Source organism: Fundulus heteroclitus, chromosome 14, assembly GCF_011125445.2.
Source record: "Fundulus heteroclitus isolate FHET01 chromosome 14, MU-UCD_Fhet_4.1, whole genome shotgun sequence".
NCBI classification, from domain to species: domain Eukaryota; kingdom Metazoa; phylum Chordata; class Actinopteri; order Cyprinodontiformes; family Fundulidae; genus Fundulus; species Fundulus heteroclitus.
This window is the reverse complement of record NC_046374.1, coordinates 11,505,514-11,522,855: the sequence shown is the minus strand read 5'-3', so window position 1 is coordinate 11,522,855 and position 17,342 is coordinate 11,505,514. Positions and strand designations below refer to the sequence as shown.

Here is a 17,342-nt window from a genome sequence, read left to right as displayed (position 1 = left end):
ACAATTAGATTCTTCTTCGCCTTCTCTGATGAAAACATAGGAGCGGAGAGAAGCATGACGACGGTACGTGTGACATGGAGTCAAACTACGGAGGTGCAACTCTTAGAATTTCCAAAGGAGCGCATTTTGTTCTAGTAAGTCTCATATTTAACAGTGAGATTCAACACTTCCGCCTTTTTCTTCTTCTTCTGTTTACGTTTGGCTTCCGGGTAGACGAGTCCGATTAGCGCCATCTCTCTACGGGGCTGAGTCCGACGTGCGGTTTTCATTAAAACTAATAAATACTAATAAAGAATTGCTACAGCCAGTTTTACGAATCATTTAGTCTGTTTTAAAATCTAAGTGGCAGATTAATTCAAGACGTGACAGTTTTGTTATGAAAGTTTTAAGTGTCTCCAGATTGTTTTCTCTGCTCTTCTGTTTGTAATTATTGATCCCAATCCCCAATTTTCTACTGAGCAATATTTCAACTTCTGGGTCACATCCAGGCCTTTTGAAATTGTCGATTTTAACCCTATATGGATGCATATAGGACACAATAAAAGTAAGAGTACATTTATGTCAGAATTTGTTTTTCTGTATAAATCCTATAGGGTCGTGATAAGTCAAAGCCTTCCAGTTATATGAAAGAACTTATTGCATTTAAACAGGTGGTCTTGTTTATTTTTATACAGTATTATTTGAAGACACTGAGACGGAGGTCCATATACTCAGAAAAAGTTTAGCAGAATACACCGACTAAGTGTCCGTTCTTGTAAGGAAAGAAATTCAGACTTTTCTTTTGCTGTGTTCTGTTGAATGATACACACATATCCAAGCTTTTTATTTTAAAGCATCTCTAGTCATTATATTACTGCAATAATAAATGATCAATATTCTTTTAAAAAAAGACACCCTGAGTGTTTGTGTATCTGTACCAGAAGTGTCCAAAGTATTAAGTTATTACTTGGGTAGAAGTATAGTAACTAGGGTATAAAACCTGGATAAGGGGTGGGGAATAAAAGTTTAAATAAAAGGTTTAAATGAAATGAAACCTCTGCCAGAATCAGATTTCACTTTATGAATAACAGGGTTGTGTAGCTTTGGTAAAGTTAGTAATTACCTGAAAAGAACGTGTTACAGTAAACCACTGTTTAGGTGTATTTACTGGTCTAAATACACATTTACACATCACTGCAGGGATGAGACTAAATCTTTTCTTACAAAATTAAGAATAAATCACACAACTTATATGATTTGACTGTGCTGGGTCTGTGTAACCGAGGCAAATGTTGTACCCACGCAAAATAAAAATAAAAATAGCGGCGGTTAAAATGTTTAAGTGGCAGGTTGAAGGAATTTTTAATTTCCACCCCTGGCTGTAACCCACTCATCCCACACAAGGCGAGTTTATGTTACATTCACAGTCCTTAACCTCACTTTGGACAAAGCCTCACGCACAGAACGACTCCGACTGGCGGCGATGAACTGCCCTGAACAGCCAGTGCAAATAAAGGTGAGTTTAAGAGCTGTCAAAACAGAAAATGTGGGAAAAAAAACCTCCAGAGCTTTTGATAGAAGTGATAGTGAAACCTCCAGCTCCTCTACTCATGTTTCCATCCCATAAAGGACCGAGTCCCCCTCAGGCACAGTCATTATGCATGGGAGCCCAACAGTGGCGGCGCAGACAATGGCAGGAGCATGAAGTTGCTGGGGCCTTTGTCCCCTGAGGGAGAGCCGACATTGCTGGGGCCTTTCTGCCGCCTGTAGTGGCCTGTCGTGTTGATCGCTCTATTAGAGGCGCCAACACACCGAGCCGAGGCTCCGCATGAAATACTTAGTTTGTCTTTGGAGAATATGTCCTGCAAGACATCAATTCTTACTTTAAGCCCACGGGAAAATCAAAGATGATTGTTTCTAAGGACTGACATTTCTGTACCGTAACGCTAGCAAATGGTTCCAGCAGCAGGTTGGGTCTGCTGCCTCCAGACTGGCGTAGTGTTGTTAGCCTGGGTGCCATTCCGAACTTAGCCCCGCCCACAACGTTTTAGGTCGGGAAGTTCGGTCTGGCATTGCTCAATAGTAGCGCGAGTATGCTCGCCCAATATCTGGCGGGCCAATCAAATCGTCAGGGCGGGCTTTATACGATGATGGACAGATGATCAACGTCACCAAAGCGCGCTTGGGTTGAATTTGTTTACAACAACGATGGCTGCCGCTGGAGAGTTGAGGTGTGTAGATTCTGCTATTAGGTCTGTTCTAGACGATATTGACAGGTTTGTGTGTTCAATGACTCCTTGGATCCTTACATTCTTTTTGCAACACCGGCAAAAATCGTTAACGCTCATCTTCTTATGCTAGGCTAACAGTTGAGTTCCGTTGACAACAACTATGCGTCGCTAAACATACGTCACACACTCCGTTGCTCTTATTGGTTGTAGGTCTATCCAATTGAGTGCAGAGGAATTTTTTTTCCTGGTTTGTTCGAAACACGCCCCATAATCACAGCTCTATGGAGCAGTATCAGACTCAAATTCTGACTAGAATTGAGTATGACCATGTCAGGCTATAGTGTTGTATTCAGCCTCTTTTATTCTGAAATCTCTTAAATATTTCAGAAGTTACAAAATCAGAGATTCCACCTTCTAGTAATGTAATCTTTGAATGAATCCGGCTGTTCTCTAAAGGCTGCAGATGTTCGAGTGAAAAGATTGGGGAGCAAGTAACATGATATGATGAAAGACAGGGAGCATAGCAGGCTGGTCAGGGAGGTGGTTCGAGCTTGGAGTAGGTTATAAATCATCATCATCAGCATGTCGTGGACATTGCCGTCCCCGTACACTGAGCAAAGACGCTCATTGTAACTCTGGAGGAGCTGCAAAGTCGGCGTGACTAACCCAAAGGAAATCCTGTTTGCTGCTTTGCCCCAAGCCAGAGCAAACTTGTGGGAAACCAGCGCTTTGGTCAGAAGACCTCCATGTTGACCTTCCTGGCGTGCATGTAAAACACCGTGGCAGAAAAGTAACGGTGAGCGCCACCGTCACCACAGTAAAACACAGCGGTGCAGCGTATTGCTGCGGGGAGGCGTTTCTTCTGCGTAGACGGGGGAGCTGGTCGGACAAACGCATAAAGCACTCTTCAGGTTTGTTTTCGTAAAATGTTTCGAAGTCTTCTGAAAGCTTGAAGCTGACAACCACCAATTCTTTTTCTGCAGTGGGGAAATGCACGTGTAAAGGACCATAGACATTATATTCGTAGAGACCTCGTTGGGGGGGGGTCTGCCTGTGCTGCAGATGAGTCAGAGCGTCCGCCATGTTGAATGTGGCAAATCTGCTGTTAGACTCAGACACTTAGGCAGTATCAGAGGGAGTTTAATTTCAGAATATACTTTATGTTCGTAATATTTTTATTTTTGTAATATTACGAGTTTTTTTCGTATCCCTTTGGCTTCATTCTCCTGACTTTATACTCGTAAATAAAAATAATTAAAAGAATCTAACCTTGCCCTATTACTCCAGGACTAAAATTGTTCTGCAAACTGTGACTATTTTGGAAATGTTCCCCCTTAATTCTCATAATATGATGTTTTTCTCATATATATATATATATATATATATATATATATATATATATATATATATATATATATATATATATATATATATATATATATATATATATATATATATATATTTATATATAGAGAGAGAGTAGTGAAATATATCTATGTATATTTCACTACTCTCTGCCACATATAATATGGTGGTTACGTCAACATGCAAACCTGCGCCCAATGAGGCGTCTACGTATTATGTCTGCGTGGGGGACCCCCTGACCATAGTTAGCGGAGACATAACCACATTTCCTCCACTTGAGAGGCTTCATGCTGACGTTGATTGAGCAAAACACCCCCACCCGCTGGCCCTCGCCATTACCGTAACGATAAACCAAATCATCAACCAGAAATCTGTGTAGGTATGTTAACGGGCCTGGATTATGGCTCTCAGAAGGACGTCGGCTTCCCCCAGCGTTACTGTGTGCACACATGATGTTCCTGAAACACGGGAAACGCATGTATTCTGTAAAGCACTGGGGCGGGGGGGGGGGTCCTGCTGTTTAATGGCGATCTACGCGTTTGTCTTCTTTATCACCACTGTCAAAGGTTTGCACACCACTGTTATGAATCTTCAGAGCAAAGCTGATCGCCTCAGTCTTTAAAGATGCTCTTGTTAAATACAGGTGTGTGTGTGTGTGTTTCAGGTGATAGTAGAGTGTTTTATGTATTTACCCCTTTCCCCCATTAATGTGCACAGAAATTGGCACTGTTCCACACAGGAGCACGTACACACACACACACACACACACACACACACACACACACACACACACACACACACACACACAGAGCAACTCCTTAAATCTAAATATAAAAGGGTGTGCCTGATCCGTGTGTGTGTGTTTGAGCTCACAGAGAGGGCATTCTTCTCATTTCCCCTGTGCCTGGGCTGACCTCACCCTGTCTGGACATCCCACGGCACCATGGCAGAGACTCACACACACACCTAACACAAGGCAGGCCCGTCGGTACGGCCCTTTGGCTTCAGATATACATGCCAGGAAGAAAAACGTCTTTGACCAGATGTTAACCTAAAAAAAAGGAGGTAGGCTGGTACAAATCATCGTCAATGATTATTTGGCACAAGAGTTGTTTCTGTTCTTTGTGTGCATACAGTGGGTGTTTCTGGGACTGTTCTGGTTTCTGACTCTTTCTTTTGGGGGGGGGGGGGGGGGTCATTAATGACATATGAATGAAAACACATGCTGTTGAGTTTGTTCAGTGGTGGATCTTTAGCTGGAGCTCAAAACTAACACTTTTTATCTGGAAACTAAATACTTGCATTATTTAGCCCTTTTTTTTTCTTAGGTTGTATGTTGAGACATATGGTATAAGACAACTGTATGTTTCTTGAAAGTTTGAGCAACATTTTTTTTAAATCTTCAGATAGTCTTTAAAGCGTACCAAATCGAATCAGGTGTGTGGCTTTATCCACTCCCACCAGGAAGTGACATGCTGCTAACAACAGCACCACAAGGGGGCGATAATTCACCTAGTTGCTAACTACTGTAGCACTTTTCCTGGCAGGGTTGTTTCATAACTCCACCATAAAAAAAAATAATAATTAGAAGTGACTTGTCATCTGTTTCTGCATTTCCAGTTTAGTGGGAAAGGAATATAACTTGGACATTCTGGGCATTGGTGCGGTACAAAGTTTTTTGACAGAAAAGGCAATGTGTGTATGAGTGTGTCTACTAGTGATGCTTGAATGAAAAGAATTATCACTGTGATTACTTTGGTCAATATTGAAAACATGTTGATTTGCAAAGGCAAAAAAAAAAACAGCTTGGAATCATGCAGTGATTAATTCACTTAAAGGGTAACTCACCCCTGTACCAGAACCTTACTCTGCCCACATTTAATATTTGAACAATTTTGCCTAAAGTAGACGGTAATACCTCCATAGCAAGTTGGGGTTGGTGAAGTGAGCTTTGCGATCTATGGATTTTCAGTTTGCCCCTGCGGGGCAGAGCTATTGACGTCAATATTTCTGGGTGTAAAATTTTTAAGGACGGGTCTTCTAGATTCACAACTCCCATACACGGCCCTCGATGCGGAAGAGGGCGGAGCTTTGGTTGAGTGAGTCACGTCACACAGACACACCACTAGAGTCTCTGTGTCGCTGTTCTTTCATTGGGAATGTACAGGGGGAAGGTGCTAGATTAATTAGATCATGGCAACGTATTAGCACGTTTTCGTATATTACGTGGTTTAAAATGGATTCCTACACAAAAAGAAATCCAAATCCTAAATCCAAACTGAGAAAATGGAATTAATAGCATAATGTGTGGTCCTAAATCCAATAGTGATTATGAGTCCTCCTCCTCTCATCACTTAGACGATTTTAATACTATATTATGCTGAAATAAATATTATGACAATATTATGACTGATTTAAATAAACACACATTGTAAAAAAAAAAATGTGATTGTCACCCAGCATTTGTGTGTTTTGTGTAGAGGAAGTGGGTAAAAACCCTCAACATAGAGAAATTACTTTAGCTTGAAACTGTACTGCTAAAGTGCTAAATCGGGAATTTGCTTATTTAAAGTGTTAAAGAAATTTCGCTCCGCCTTAAAGATCTTTTCCCACCCTGTGAACCTTTCAACATTTTGTCACGTCATGGCTACAAACTTGGATGCTTGTTAATGGTGTTTTATGTGACCGGCCGGCACAAAGCGGTGCATAGTTTCCAGATGGAAGGATGATGACACACGATTTCCAACTTCTTTTAAATAAAACTCTGAGAAGTGAGATCAACCTGTCATTTTTACTCTCATACCCCTAAATGAAATCCTTTGCACCAACGGCCATGAAGCGCCGAGTACCTGACGTTATGGGACAAGGGGACACGTTCCTGGAGCCGTGGGAAATGCTGCGGTAAAGGAGTTTCCAGTTCTGAAAGGATATCACGTCAACAGAGATTAGACAACTCTTCACATTTATTTTCCTCTCTTTAACTCGGGACTCCTACATTAAATCCTTTTTTTTTTTTTTTTTTACACGCACCGCCTGCATGAACGGCGATCTCGTGAAAAACAGGCATTATATCTCAGTGGGGTCTTCCTGGGTGAAGTGAAGGGCAAAGCTGTAAAAGCTTAATCAAAGGATCGCTCATTTGTGGGGAATCTACTGGACCCCACACCGAGTTGGTGCAAAAGATAGAACAGGTCGGGTTTTTCAAAGTGTTTTCGGTGCGATCGCTGCGGCCGCTGGAGTTAATATTTGACCTACCTGCAACACGTTAGAAGCCGTGCTGTGTGGAAAGTTGGCCCTCTGTTTCTGGCCTGGAGGTGTTTGTTATCAAGCCGCAGCGCCTAACGACTTCCATCCCCTCCTGTGTCCAGAAAGCTGCTCTGGTTAATGACTTCATCAGCTGCACATAGAAACATACCCTCCATAATCAACTCTATTATTACCACTCTCTAATTATGCCCCACATGTCTGCTCGCTGGGGTTGAGTGTGTAAAATCCACAGGTGTGTGTGTGTGTGTGTGAGACAAATTACAGCTTGTTCCCCTGAGGTCGTCTCCTCCCTTCCTTTTTTCTTCTCTGCTGTTTCCTCGGCCCTCCGTCTCCCTCTGAATCATTTGTTTTGTCCTCGTTACCTTCCTGTACTGCTTTTATGTTCTGCTCATCCTTTCTCTGTCTCCTTCTTTTGCCGCCATCTTTCCTTGGCACCCCTAAATTTAGTCTCCTGCGGGAAAGTGAGGGAAAGTTTGCTTTAACTGAACGGTACGTCGATAGTTCTTGCAGGACCAAGAGCTGAGCCGAGTCGTATGTTTTAAACTTCCACCAGCACGGTTTATTGTCCTTTTATCGCTGTCGCGTCTGGGTGAACGGTACGCCACAGTATGGGCAGCGATAAACACCGAAGCCCTTTTTGGCCTCTGGTTTGTTTTCAGAGCGGAAAGCTCATTAGAAACAAGTGAAAATAAACGGTGTCGAATGCCTTCGGCTCGGCCCGGGAGCCTTCTTGTGTGGGTTTTAAAAAAAAAAAAAGTGGCTGGAAAATGTTTGTATACAAACAGATTAGGAGGCTTTTTTATGTTGCTACATTTTTTTTTTTACATTTGTTGTTGCCATCCTCGGATAATGACATTATTTTTTTTTTGTACTTCAAAAATGTCGGTGGGGGTTTTAGACCCTCTTCCTGTTTTTGGACTGGACAATATGCCATTTAAAACACACGTTTTGCAACATGGATCTGCACCGACCGGAGTTTCAAGCTGTGGCCAGAACCCACCAGATGTCGCTGTGAAGCTCTATGTTCACAATAATCAGTGGGACTGGGTCGTTCTTTATAGAGTAATATTGTAAAAAAAGACCAATTCTCTTACCAATAAAATTCTGTTATGAACATTTGTGTCTACATATCTAAATCTGCCAGAAAAGTGACAAGCTCAGTAGGCTAAATCCTCTTGAGGCACCTCGATATTGGGGCTGGGCCACCGACGTTTGTTTAAATAATGAACATCTGAAATCGCATGGCGCCTGCCCAACACGCTCTCAGTAGACAGCTGCGGGGCACAAATACTATGGCCCCAAGGATCATCCAATCAAAATGCTCAACATATACGTTTACGTTCTGCCTGATACTGTGCCACCATCTAGAGTTGGTTGTCCTATTGTCTGTTCAATAAATTAACAGTATCAGTGAGCCTTTATTTGTAATTGTATAAAAATAAAATTGTAGCTTATGTAAAATAACACTTCTAGCATAGACGCGGGAAGGAGGGTGCTGCGGGGGCTGCAGCCTCCCTCGTAATAGCATCAGCCCCCCATGGTGGGGGGCTGTGGAGTTTTTTTGCAAAAAAGAACATACAAGAACAATATAGAACAATAATAATTACAAACAGATACAATATCAAAGGGCTTTACGGGGGGCTGTGGAGTAACATAATAGACCAGTTCACGCGTGACGTGACGTAACGTCAGCGCTACATCCGGGTCCCGCGGGTAGGCAAAAACACAGTACTGCTCTTGTCTACTATATGACAAAACGGGTGATTTAGAGCGTACTTTTAGTTAGTTTATGTTTGGAATCTAAACAATGCCTACGACTTGTTGTGCTGCCGGTTGCACACAGAGGCATTCCAAATCGTTGGATGTACGTTTCTGTCGTTTACCGAAGGACGAAGAAAGAAGAAAGAAATGGATATTTTCAATGAAAAGAGCGTAGGCAGACAATCCGAATGGACTGGGGGGGGCATCATACTACGACAGAATTTGAGGTCTAAACTTCCTCTCCGGTAAATTACAACTTAATTCTGCTCTAGTCATTGTTCTACTTAAATAGCGGCGGAGGGGAGGTGGCGATCGCTAGACGGGGCCGGAGAAGCGGAGTTGATGCGCTGCAGCCAGCACGCCGCATTATTTTAGTTTTCTTTGTGCAATTAGTGTGCAATAATGTTCACCAGACAGCGGCTCCATTACGCCCCCGTTCACGCGCGGGTGACCCTAATGTCAGCCGTCAGCCACATCCCTTAACATAATGACGTCACGTGTTTTCCAACCCAGCCATCAGCCCCCCTCGCTTGAAACAGATTCCAGTGCGCCTGACTTCTAGTGTGCTGGTTTGTGCTAATATATCTATTTCATTTAAAATTGATTAAAGTCAGGTTGTATGAATCACAAAAAAATGAGTTGCTGCTAACAGATGTTGAGTTTTTGTGCCCCACTTCACTTATCACGAGATGCCACTGGCTTCAAAGCCGGTTGTTGTCAACCCCTTGACCTGCCGATACAGATCGCTCAACCGTTTACACATCCCGGTTTTACCTTTTAATGTGACATTTCATTCTACACTGCAACTGCAAAACAAGCTAATTTGGTAGCAGGGGGAGAATAATTTAAAAAAAAAAAAAATAGAAAAACTGATATTACGCTGAAGCGCCTCCTGATTCAGGTGGGTGTGAACTAGAGTTCACATTAACTAACTTATATTAAATCTAGATAGATAGATAGATACTTTATTGTCCCCACGGGGAAATTTGTCTTGGACATAGTACGCTAAACAAAGCTGCTTCAACAATTAAATACACTAAAAACAATAAAAATCATCTGAATAAAATAAACAAGCAAACAGATATCGCTTGATAAAAGCTAATCCATAAAAGAGAGAAATCTGATTAACCTGAAATAAAGCTCTTTGGATTATCATGACTTTTGTATCCTTCAGTGAGAGCCATCATTTGATAGAGTTGCAGAGACGTTACCAAGGATCAGGAGGATCTCTCTGTACAAAGATGTCAGTCAGGAGAAGGGTACGCTTCATTATTCAGACAGCACGGCAGAATGAGGACAGTCATCAATACTCTGGCTTTACAAAAACTGGAGGTTTCCCTGAAATCTTTGAACGAGGCAACAGCAATACTCCGAAACTACTTCTTGTGTTCACCATCTTACAGGACATTTATTTGGTGCTCCATTTGTTTAGGTTAAGAAGTAGGGGCGAAAGAACTAATTCCTTTCTTCCAAAGAAAACATCTTGTCCTGTGTAACATCTGCGCTAAGGCCCGATGAAACCAAACTTGGAGTTTCGTGCCACAGAAATTATCAAAAGAACGCCATACTAAGAGTGAAACACAGTGGTGGCAGCATCATACTTGGGGGTCACAGCAGAATCTGTTTTTTTCCCAGGGGCTTTTCTCCTTTTACAGTGACTTCACTTCCTGTCTGTACCGCAGTGTGCTCTGTGTCCAAACAGCTGTCAATGTCGTTAAGCACAAAGCACGATACGGCAGGACAGCTTATGGTATGTGCGTTTTTCTCACTCTGAGTAGACTTGAACTGCATTGAAGCATGTTTTATCAACAAGTTCTATCAAAACAGAGGGGTAACAGGCTAACGTTAGCATGAAAGCATCTTTAGCAAGAGCAAGGAGTGAGTTCGTTGAGGACTGCAGCTGTATGTTTTGCAACGTTGCCTGTTGCTGCGGCGGAGAGCAGATACTGATGATGTTATTGATCAGTGAGCTGAGTAGATGTGATGTAACGTTGATGGATTGTGGCGTGTCGTCGTTCTGCACTTTAAAGCAGCTTAGTTTGTTTTTAAGCCCAGACAAAGGGTTGATTTTAACAAAGCGGGTGATGGGGCTGGACGATAATTCACTAACAATACATATTGATCCATAGACGTATATCGATGATGGACGAAAAGAGTCAATAAAAAGTTAAATAGAATAACAGTTTTCCTTCATTTTGCATTCTAGCCATGTAGGCTAATGTTACAATCATTACATCCTCTCAACCAATCACAACGCAGACCCAGGAATGCTCCGCCCCCCTTCAAAGAGTTCAGAGAGCACATGTTCTTTTTTTCATTTTTAAAAAACTTGCAGTTTTGGTAAAAAGTTGGTTGAATAAAGGGTTGAGTTTGAATTCAGTGTACTGTATCTAAAAATAGGTTGCTTAAAACGGCCAGAGCTGCACTTAAAATATATGTTTTGAATTTGTTGATAATTATCGATATCGATCAAATCTGACTTCTATTTTATCCATATGTTTTTTTTTTTCTATATCACCCAGCCCTAGCGTGGGACTGTCCGTCCATTCGTAATATGGATCAGGACTAAGATACCCGGATCAGGACATTCCTAGTTGTGTTCTAGATGCAGTAATGCATTTTGTGCCTGCAGCTTTTTCTATTTGGCTAATCGTTTTCTAAGCGTTGGTTTCTTGTTCTTCTGTTGACACTTCCTGGTTGTTGTTGTCGATCAACTCGGCAAGCAGGATTGTTTCCCCATCCATCCGTGCTTCTGTCTTTCTAAATGCTGCTCATCACCTCCTCCTGTTTAGTGGGATTTATTACCTCACCCAACCCTGCACCACATTTATTTTTTATTTTTTTTTTTACTTCAAACCACACAAAGACATCCCAGTAATGCATGAACACTCAGCCAAACACACACTCAGCTTGTTGCAGGGGGAATGTGACGAGGTTTGTGGGATGTTTTAATTTAAGGGCTGTTTTGGAGATGCTCTCCGGGGCGAGGTTGTCATGGGGACAGAGACAGTTTAACTAAAAAATGTCTCCAAAAACAGGTTTTTAAAGGCGTCGTTGTCCTGGCAGCGCCACGGGATCCTTCAGAGGCTTTTATTTATTTTTTTCTCCCCTAAATTTAACGATGAGTGTTTCTTCTTTTTTTTTTTTTTCTTTATGTGAATGCGTCCTTGTCAGCGCTCCAGCTAATTTTCCCTCGTCTCAACCAAATCCCATCTTTGTCCTCAGATCGAGGACGGAGGGAAGGCTGCCCACTGCAAGAGGCTGAAAGTCGGAGATGAACTCATCAACATCAATGGATCCGCCCTTTACGGCAGCCGCCAGGAAGCCCTCATCCTCATCAAGGGGTCGTACAGGATACTGAAGCTCACAGTCAGGAGGTAAACGCAGCCAGAAAGCGTGAAGTTGGTCACAACACGAGGTCTTTGTACCTGCAGGGATCAGCTTTAGTTCAGCCGTCTAAAAGGGGCTTGTTTGTCTGACAGAAATAGACGTGCTGATGCTGCTTTTCTTCTTCTGGTGTGCTGACGTTGACTCACAGCGGTGGGAAGGGAAGGAAGGCGGAGGAGGAGGGCGTAAGAAGGACGCGACTGTCCTTTTTCCTCTTGTGTCAGGGTTGAGTTTACCAGACACACTTCAAAGAAATCTTCCCAGATAAAGTGTCAGACGTTTGAGCGGTGAGGCCTTAAATGTCTGTGGGATTCTTTGGATAAACTTTTTTAGATGACTAAAGATCTGCTTTCAACCAGGCCGCTTTGTGGGCCGTTGGTAGAAAGTTAAGTTTATGTAGCTGAAGGAAAGACGGGAACGCTTCATTTTTAGGGTGTTTACTGTGAAATTTAAGGATGCTGGAAAAAAACAAACATCTAACTTTGACTTGACTTTGTGTGTACATGGAGAAACCCACCAGGATCCTTCTGATACGCACGTTTGTGTCCAGAATGCTTTGAGGTTAGCTGTGCCGCTGCATTTGCTTAGTTTTCACTTCTGACAACTAACTAGGGCTGGCTCATAAATTGATTTTATCGATTAATTTCAAATTTACAATTTATGAAGATGTAATTTTTGGAAAATCAACATTTTTTTTTTCATTTTTTTTTTGCCAATGCAAAAAATAAAATAAAAAATTTGCATTTTTTTATTTTGCATTGTCATAAATCAGTCCTGAAAGGGGGATTTTTTTTTTAGTAAAATCTTGCAATGTTGAATATATTTTTAGGAAAATATATTAGGGAAATACTTTAAGGAGGAAACCTTCAGACTCAGTTCAAAAACATGTTAAAACAATGTAATCATGATCAGAGTTTGAAATGAATTTAAGTATCGTGAAATGTTAAAATTTACTTTTGAAAAACCAGCTCCTCTGGCTCCTGTCTGCTCGCTGAGAAGCTGCTGGCGGCTACTGTCTGCTCTGCTCTCAGTAGAGAAGAAAAACTAGAGACGGTCCATTGTTTCCTATTTAGCGACTCTATTTGGGGACTTTTCAGACCCTTTTCTGTGTTTTTGCTGTTTTAGCAGCTTCACTTGAAAGCAGCAATCTGTCTGTCTGTGGTTACTGTCTCAGGACAACTGCTAGAGCTGCGTGGGTCTCACTATTCCCTCAGCGCTGTCTCACAGGCAGCTGCTGTGTGAGTTTTGTGAAAGGCAAGTTCTTGCACTATTAATCACAATAGGAGACACTCATCTTTGTTCAAGCAGAAGCTTTTATTTATTTTTGCCTTATTTTAAGGTTTGCACATCAAGCACCAACAGGGAAATTCATTTTTTTGTGTCAAATAAAAACAAAATTAATATGAATGATTTCCTTGTTGTTTCTAATAGTTTTTTTAAAGAAAAAAACATCGATTCAAATCGTAAATCTGGTTTATTGTGGAAAAAATCTGAGATTTATTTTAAGGCCATATTGCCCAGCCCTGCAGCTAACTAAAAAAGTTTTTTTAAGGAATTTCTCCTAACCTCGGCCTGATAGAATACCTTTGGTATGAGCTGGGAGTCGGGTTTCCTCATCCAGCATCAGCGTCTGACCTCACAAATGTGCTTCTGGGACAATGTTTAAGAATGCAGACAGACACACTCCTACATCTTGAAGAATGCCTTCCCAGAAGAATTGTAAAAAAAAAAATAACATAACAATTCCGGTGTTACAGTCAGTTTTTGGGGTTTTCAGATGTCATTAATTGGGATTTAACGTCCCACTAAATCCCAAATCGTATCTTGAATAAGAAATGTTCTCATAATGACGAGATCAATGCTCCTTTTTATGTTCATTAATTCCTGTTGATTCTTTGAAATGCTGCTGTAACCATTTTATTTGCAAGCCTTTAACCGAGCAGAGCTTTTTCCTCTTGTGTGTTTAGGTTTGACTGGATTAGTACGCCTGTTCATTATTCCATGTTGTAGAGCACTTTAATTGTGAAACCCTCTTGGAAAATCTTGATCTCTCCCTTTAACAATGCTCCAGGATACCAATTTATCGGTAGCAATAAAAATATACATTTAATGATAGAAGGAATACCAGCTAAAGGTTAACGTCTAGCTCTCCGTACCTGCTGCTGACGACTGTAAGAGATCAACTTTGAAGGGATGTCAGCCACCCAGAAACATAATTTACTCTGTTTAGCTAATCCCCTTTAAGATAACTCCACTTTAATCTAAAATTAGACCTTCTGTTTTGGCCACAAAAGTTAAAAAAACAACAACCTATGACCACATGACAGAACAGTCGAATCAGGTTTGCCTCTTCAAATGACTTTTGTCTTTTTATGGAAATTAAAGCCACCGTTGATTAGCACACAGCCATTATGACTAAAATCAGTGCTAATTTAGTTGCAACAGCATGTATTCATCTGACCCTCAGTGATGTGTAACAATAACTCCCATTAATGCGTCTTTGCGTAGGTTTTCTGAGCCGTAGTAAGCTGCAGTTGCCATTCGATCGCTCTGCCCTGCCGTTGCACTGCTTGGTGCAGGAGGTGAAAGTGTGTTTTCCCACTCGGCACGCACTGAGTCACCGTCGGTGTTTTGGCCCTGGAAGCGAAACAGCAGGAACATTTCCACACGGCGAAATGAAGTCCAGTTGGCACGTCGGCGTTTAATCAGAGGGCGCGGGTTGAACCTCTGTCGCCGATCTGAGGTCATGAACAACATTTCCACATTTAAAACCTCAGGTTCTGGACGAGCAGCAGGACGTGTCTCTACTCGTTAAATTAGCGTCAAACTTAGTTTTGAATAAGCTGAGCGTTGAGGCAGATGCTGCCTCATGCGCCTTAAAGTGTCCAAGAACTCAGTGGATGAGCATTGCATTACAGTAGAGGGGAAAGTTGGCTAAAATATACAGCAAAAGCAGGCGAAGTGATGAAAGCACAAGCGCAAAGTGGCCTGCTGCACTTCCTAAAGCGCAGCTCTGAAATACGGTGATGCTAGTGAAACATTCCCTGGCCTGTGCATAGCAAACCTTTCTGACTTCTAACACGCTTTTCTTCACTAGAACGTTTAAAGAGGTCATGAAAATGTTGAGACCTACGAGTGAGCCTTTTTGCCGTTGCTCCTCCATGGATCCTGTTTGAAGTAGAGCATCATGTGTGAACACACCGTACACATCTTGTTCTGAATTGGGCTAAGCCAGGCGTCCAGCATCCAGAATCTGCACAGGGGGGGTTCCTTCTGGTTCTGCAGCAGCCAGGCCGCTCTACAGTGCTGACAAATGGCCGCAGAGTGCAAATGAGTGAAGAGTCCTGGTGGAGGAGCCGACCGAAAATGGCTGTAGGAATGCTACTAGTTATGGTGAGAATGTTACTCGGTTACTCATCTGCGTGTCACGCGGTCTGGTATGCAGACTGTCGGGGACTTTCCAGCAGCCGGGGTGTGTGAGTGTGCCCAGATGTGATGCAGTCGAGCTGCACACACGGTCGAGCCCCCTGTCTGTCTCATTCCAACTACAAGCTTCATGGGAATTTATGTGATCAGAGTAGACCTTAACTGCACATCTGAAGGAACATGATACATCATTTTCTGTTTATGCGCATCGGTTCTCAAGCCTTGCCGCATATTAGATCCGGACTTTGACTGGACCATTTTTAAGCATGCATATGCTCTGATTTATAATCCCATTGTAGATGTTGGTGCAGGCTTGTTATCCTAGTCCCAGTCTGAAGTGTCTCATGTTAAGCCTTTACTTATCTGACCAAAGGACCCTTCACATGTTTAAGGCCTCCCCCACATGGCCTGAGATGGCTTTCCTTTTCTTTCTTCTTGCACAAATAATCTCTGTCCTGACAGCAAAGTCTCACAACGGAGCTGCATAATTCTGCAGCTCCTCCAGAGGTACCCTTTTAGCAGCTTTCTACGATTTCTCCTTGCCCAGTTTGGCTGGATGACTCTGTAGTTTAAAGTTGTGCCCTCCTGCACTCTTCCCATCATGCGATGATGAATTGAAAAGTTCTCTGAGATGTTTAAACCTTGAGAAGTTGCTTTAGATCCGTTAATAACCCGACTTTCCCACAGCTTTCTCCCTGACCTGCCTGCTGTGCTCCCTGGGCTTCATGACGCTTTGCTCACTGACCTTCTCTGACAAACCTCTGAGGTCTTCACAGAACATCTGGATGGATATTGACTCTATATCCACAGAAATGGACTCTCATCCACCAATTAGGTCACTTCTGAAGGATACTGGTGGCTCTGGATTTTATCTGGGGGTGTCCTCCCCACGACTGGCAGGATGCTGCAACAGGTGGGGGAGGGGGAACACTCTAAGCTCGACAGAGCCGCAGAAAACCTCCAGAGACTCCGGCGCTTTTACATCCCATTAAGAGGAGATTGAACAGTAAAATGAGTGCCACAGTTTACCGCCAGTCCGTGCGTACTCAGAGGAACAGCCTGAGTTTGTTCAGTGTCGATTGGCCAAGATCCCTGATCCGCCCGCCTGCTCATAAATCAAACCCGCTTTTGTCAGAAAGGACGGTACCCAAAAATAGCCCGTCTTGGCCGGCTGTGCCGCGGCGTGACGCAGTGTTTCCCAGCCTGGCGTCCAGTCGCGGGCAGAGGAACCAGGAAGCCACCTGGAAGGTGCCGTAGGGGTTTTTACGGCAGGCGGCAACACAAGCCGCCCGTCCAGGGATGACGAAACGCTCACAGTCTGGACTCCTGGCTCTCGTATACTTCTAACAGTGGAAAAGGCTCCTTAGTCACAAGCCAGAACTCATTAGCACCTCTGGTAATAACACGGGGGGATTGTTGGAGCAGGGAGGCTCCACCTCTCCTAATAGGACCCTTTAGGACAGGGGTGTCAAACATACGGCCCGCCGAACAATTTAGTCCGGCCCTGTGGCTAAATGCATCATTTCAGTGTCCTGTCTGGCAATGTGGCAATAAGATGCCACAAAGAGCTCATCAGATTTGACTTTCACAAGTGGACAAGATAAAAGGAAGAGAATGATAAAACAATTATTGAAAAAAACATGTACTTCGTTTAATTGAAAATCTGCAGTTCCTATATTGGAGGGGCGCTGTGTTTTAATTAGCAGATTCAGCTTCAGGTGTGGAAAAATTTAAATCAATCTGTTTGATGTATTTTATCATGTTTGATGTATTTTGTCATGCAGGACAGTGTTTTTAAGTTCCAAAAAATGTGAATAAATGTTTTTCAACATTGTATAATCACTGTAATCAGTTCTTATGCATAATGCACAAGTAAATGTTTAACTGAGTAAAAGTATTGTTGAAATTGCACATACTTTTCTTAAA

General features: G+C 42.5%; 1 protein-coding gene across 1 annotated transcript in view; it reads left to right on the top strand.

Moving 5' to 3' along the window:
• The window catches only part of shroom4 (shroom family member 4), a 126,067-nt gene that overhangs the window by 20,523 nt on the left and 88,202 nt on the right, over positions 1-17,342 (top strand). The window contains exon 2 of the mRNA XM_036146279.1: positions 11,829-11,980. Within this exon, the coding sequence (XP_036002172.1) occupies positions 11,829-11,980 (152 nt within the window). The remainder of the gene's footprint in view (positions 1-11,828; positions 11,981-17,342) is intronic.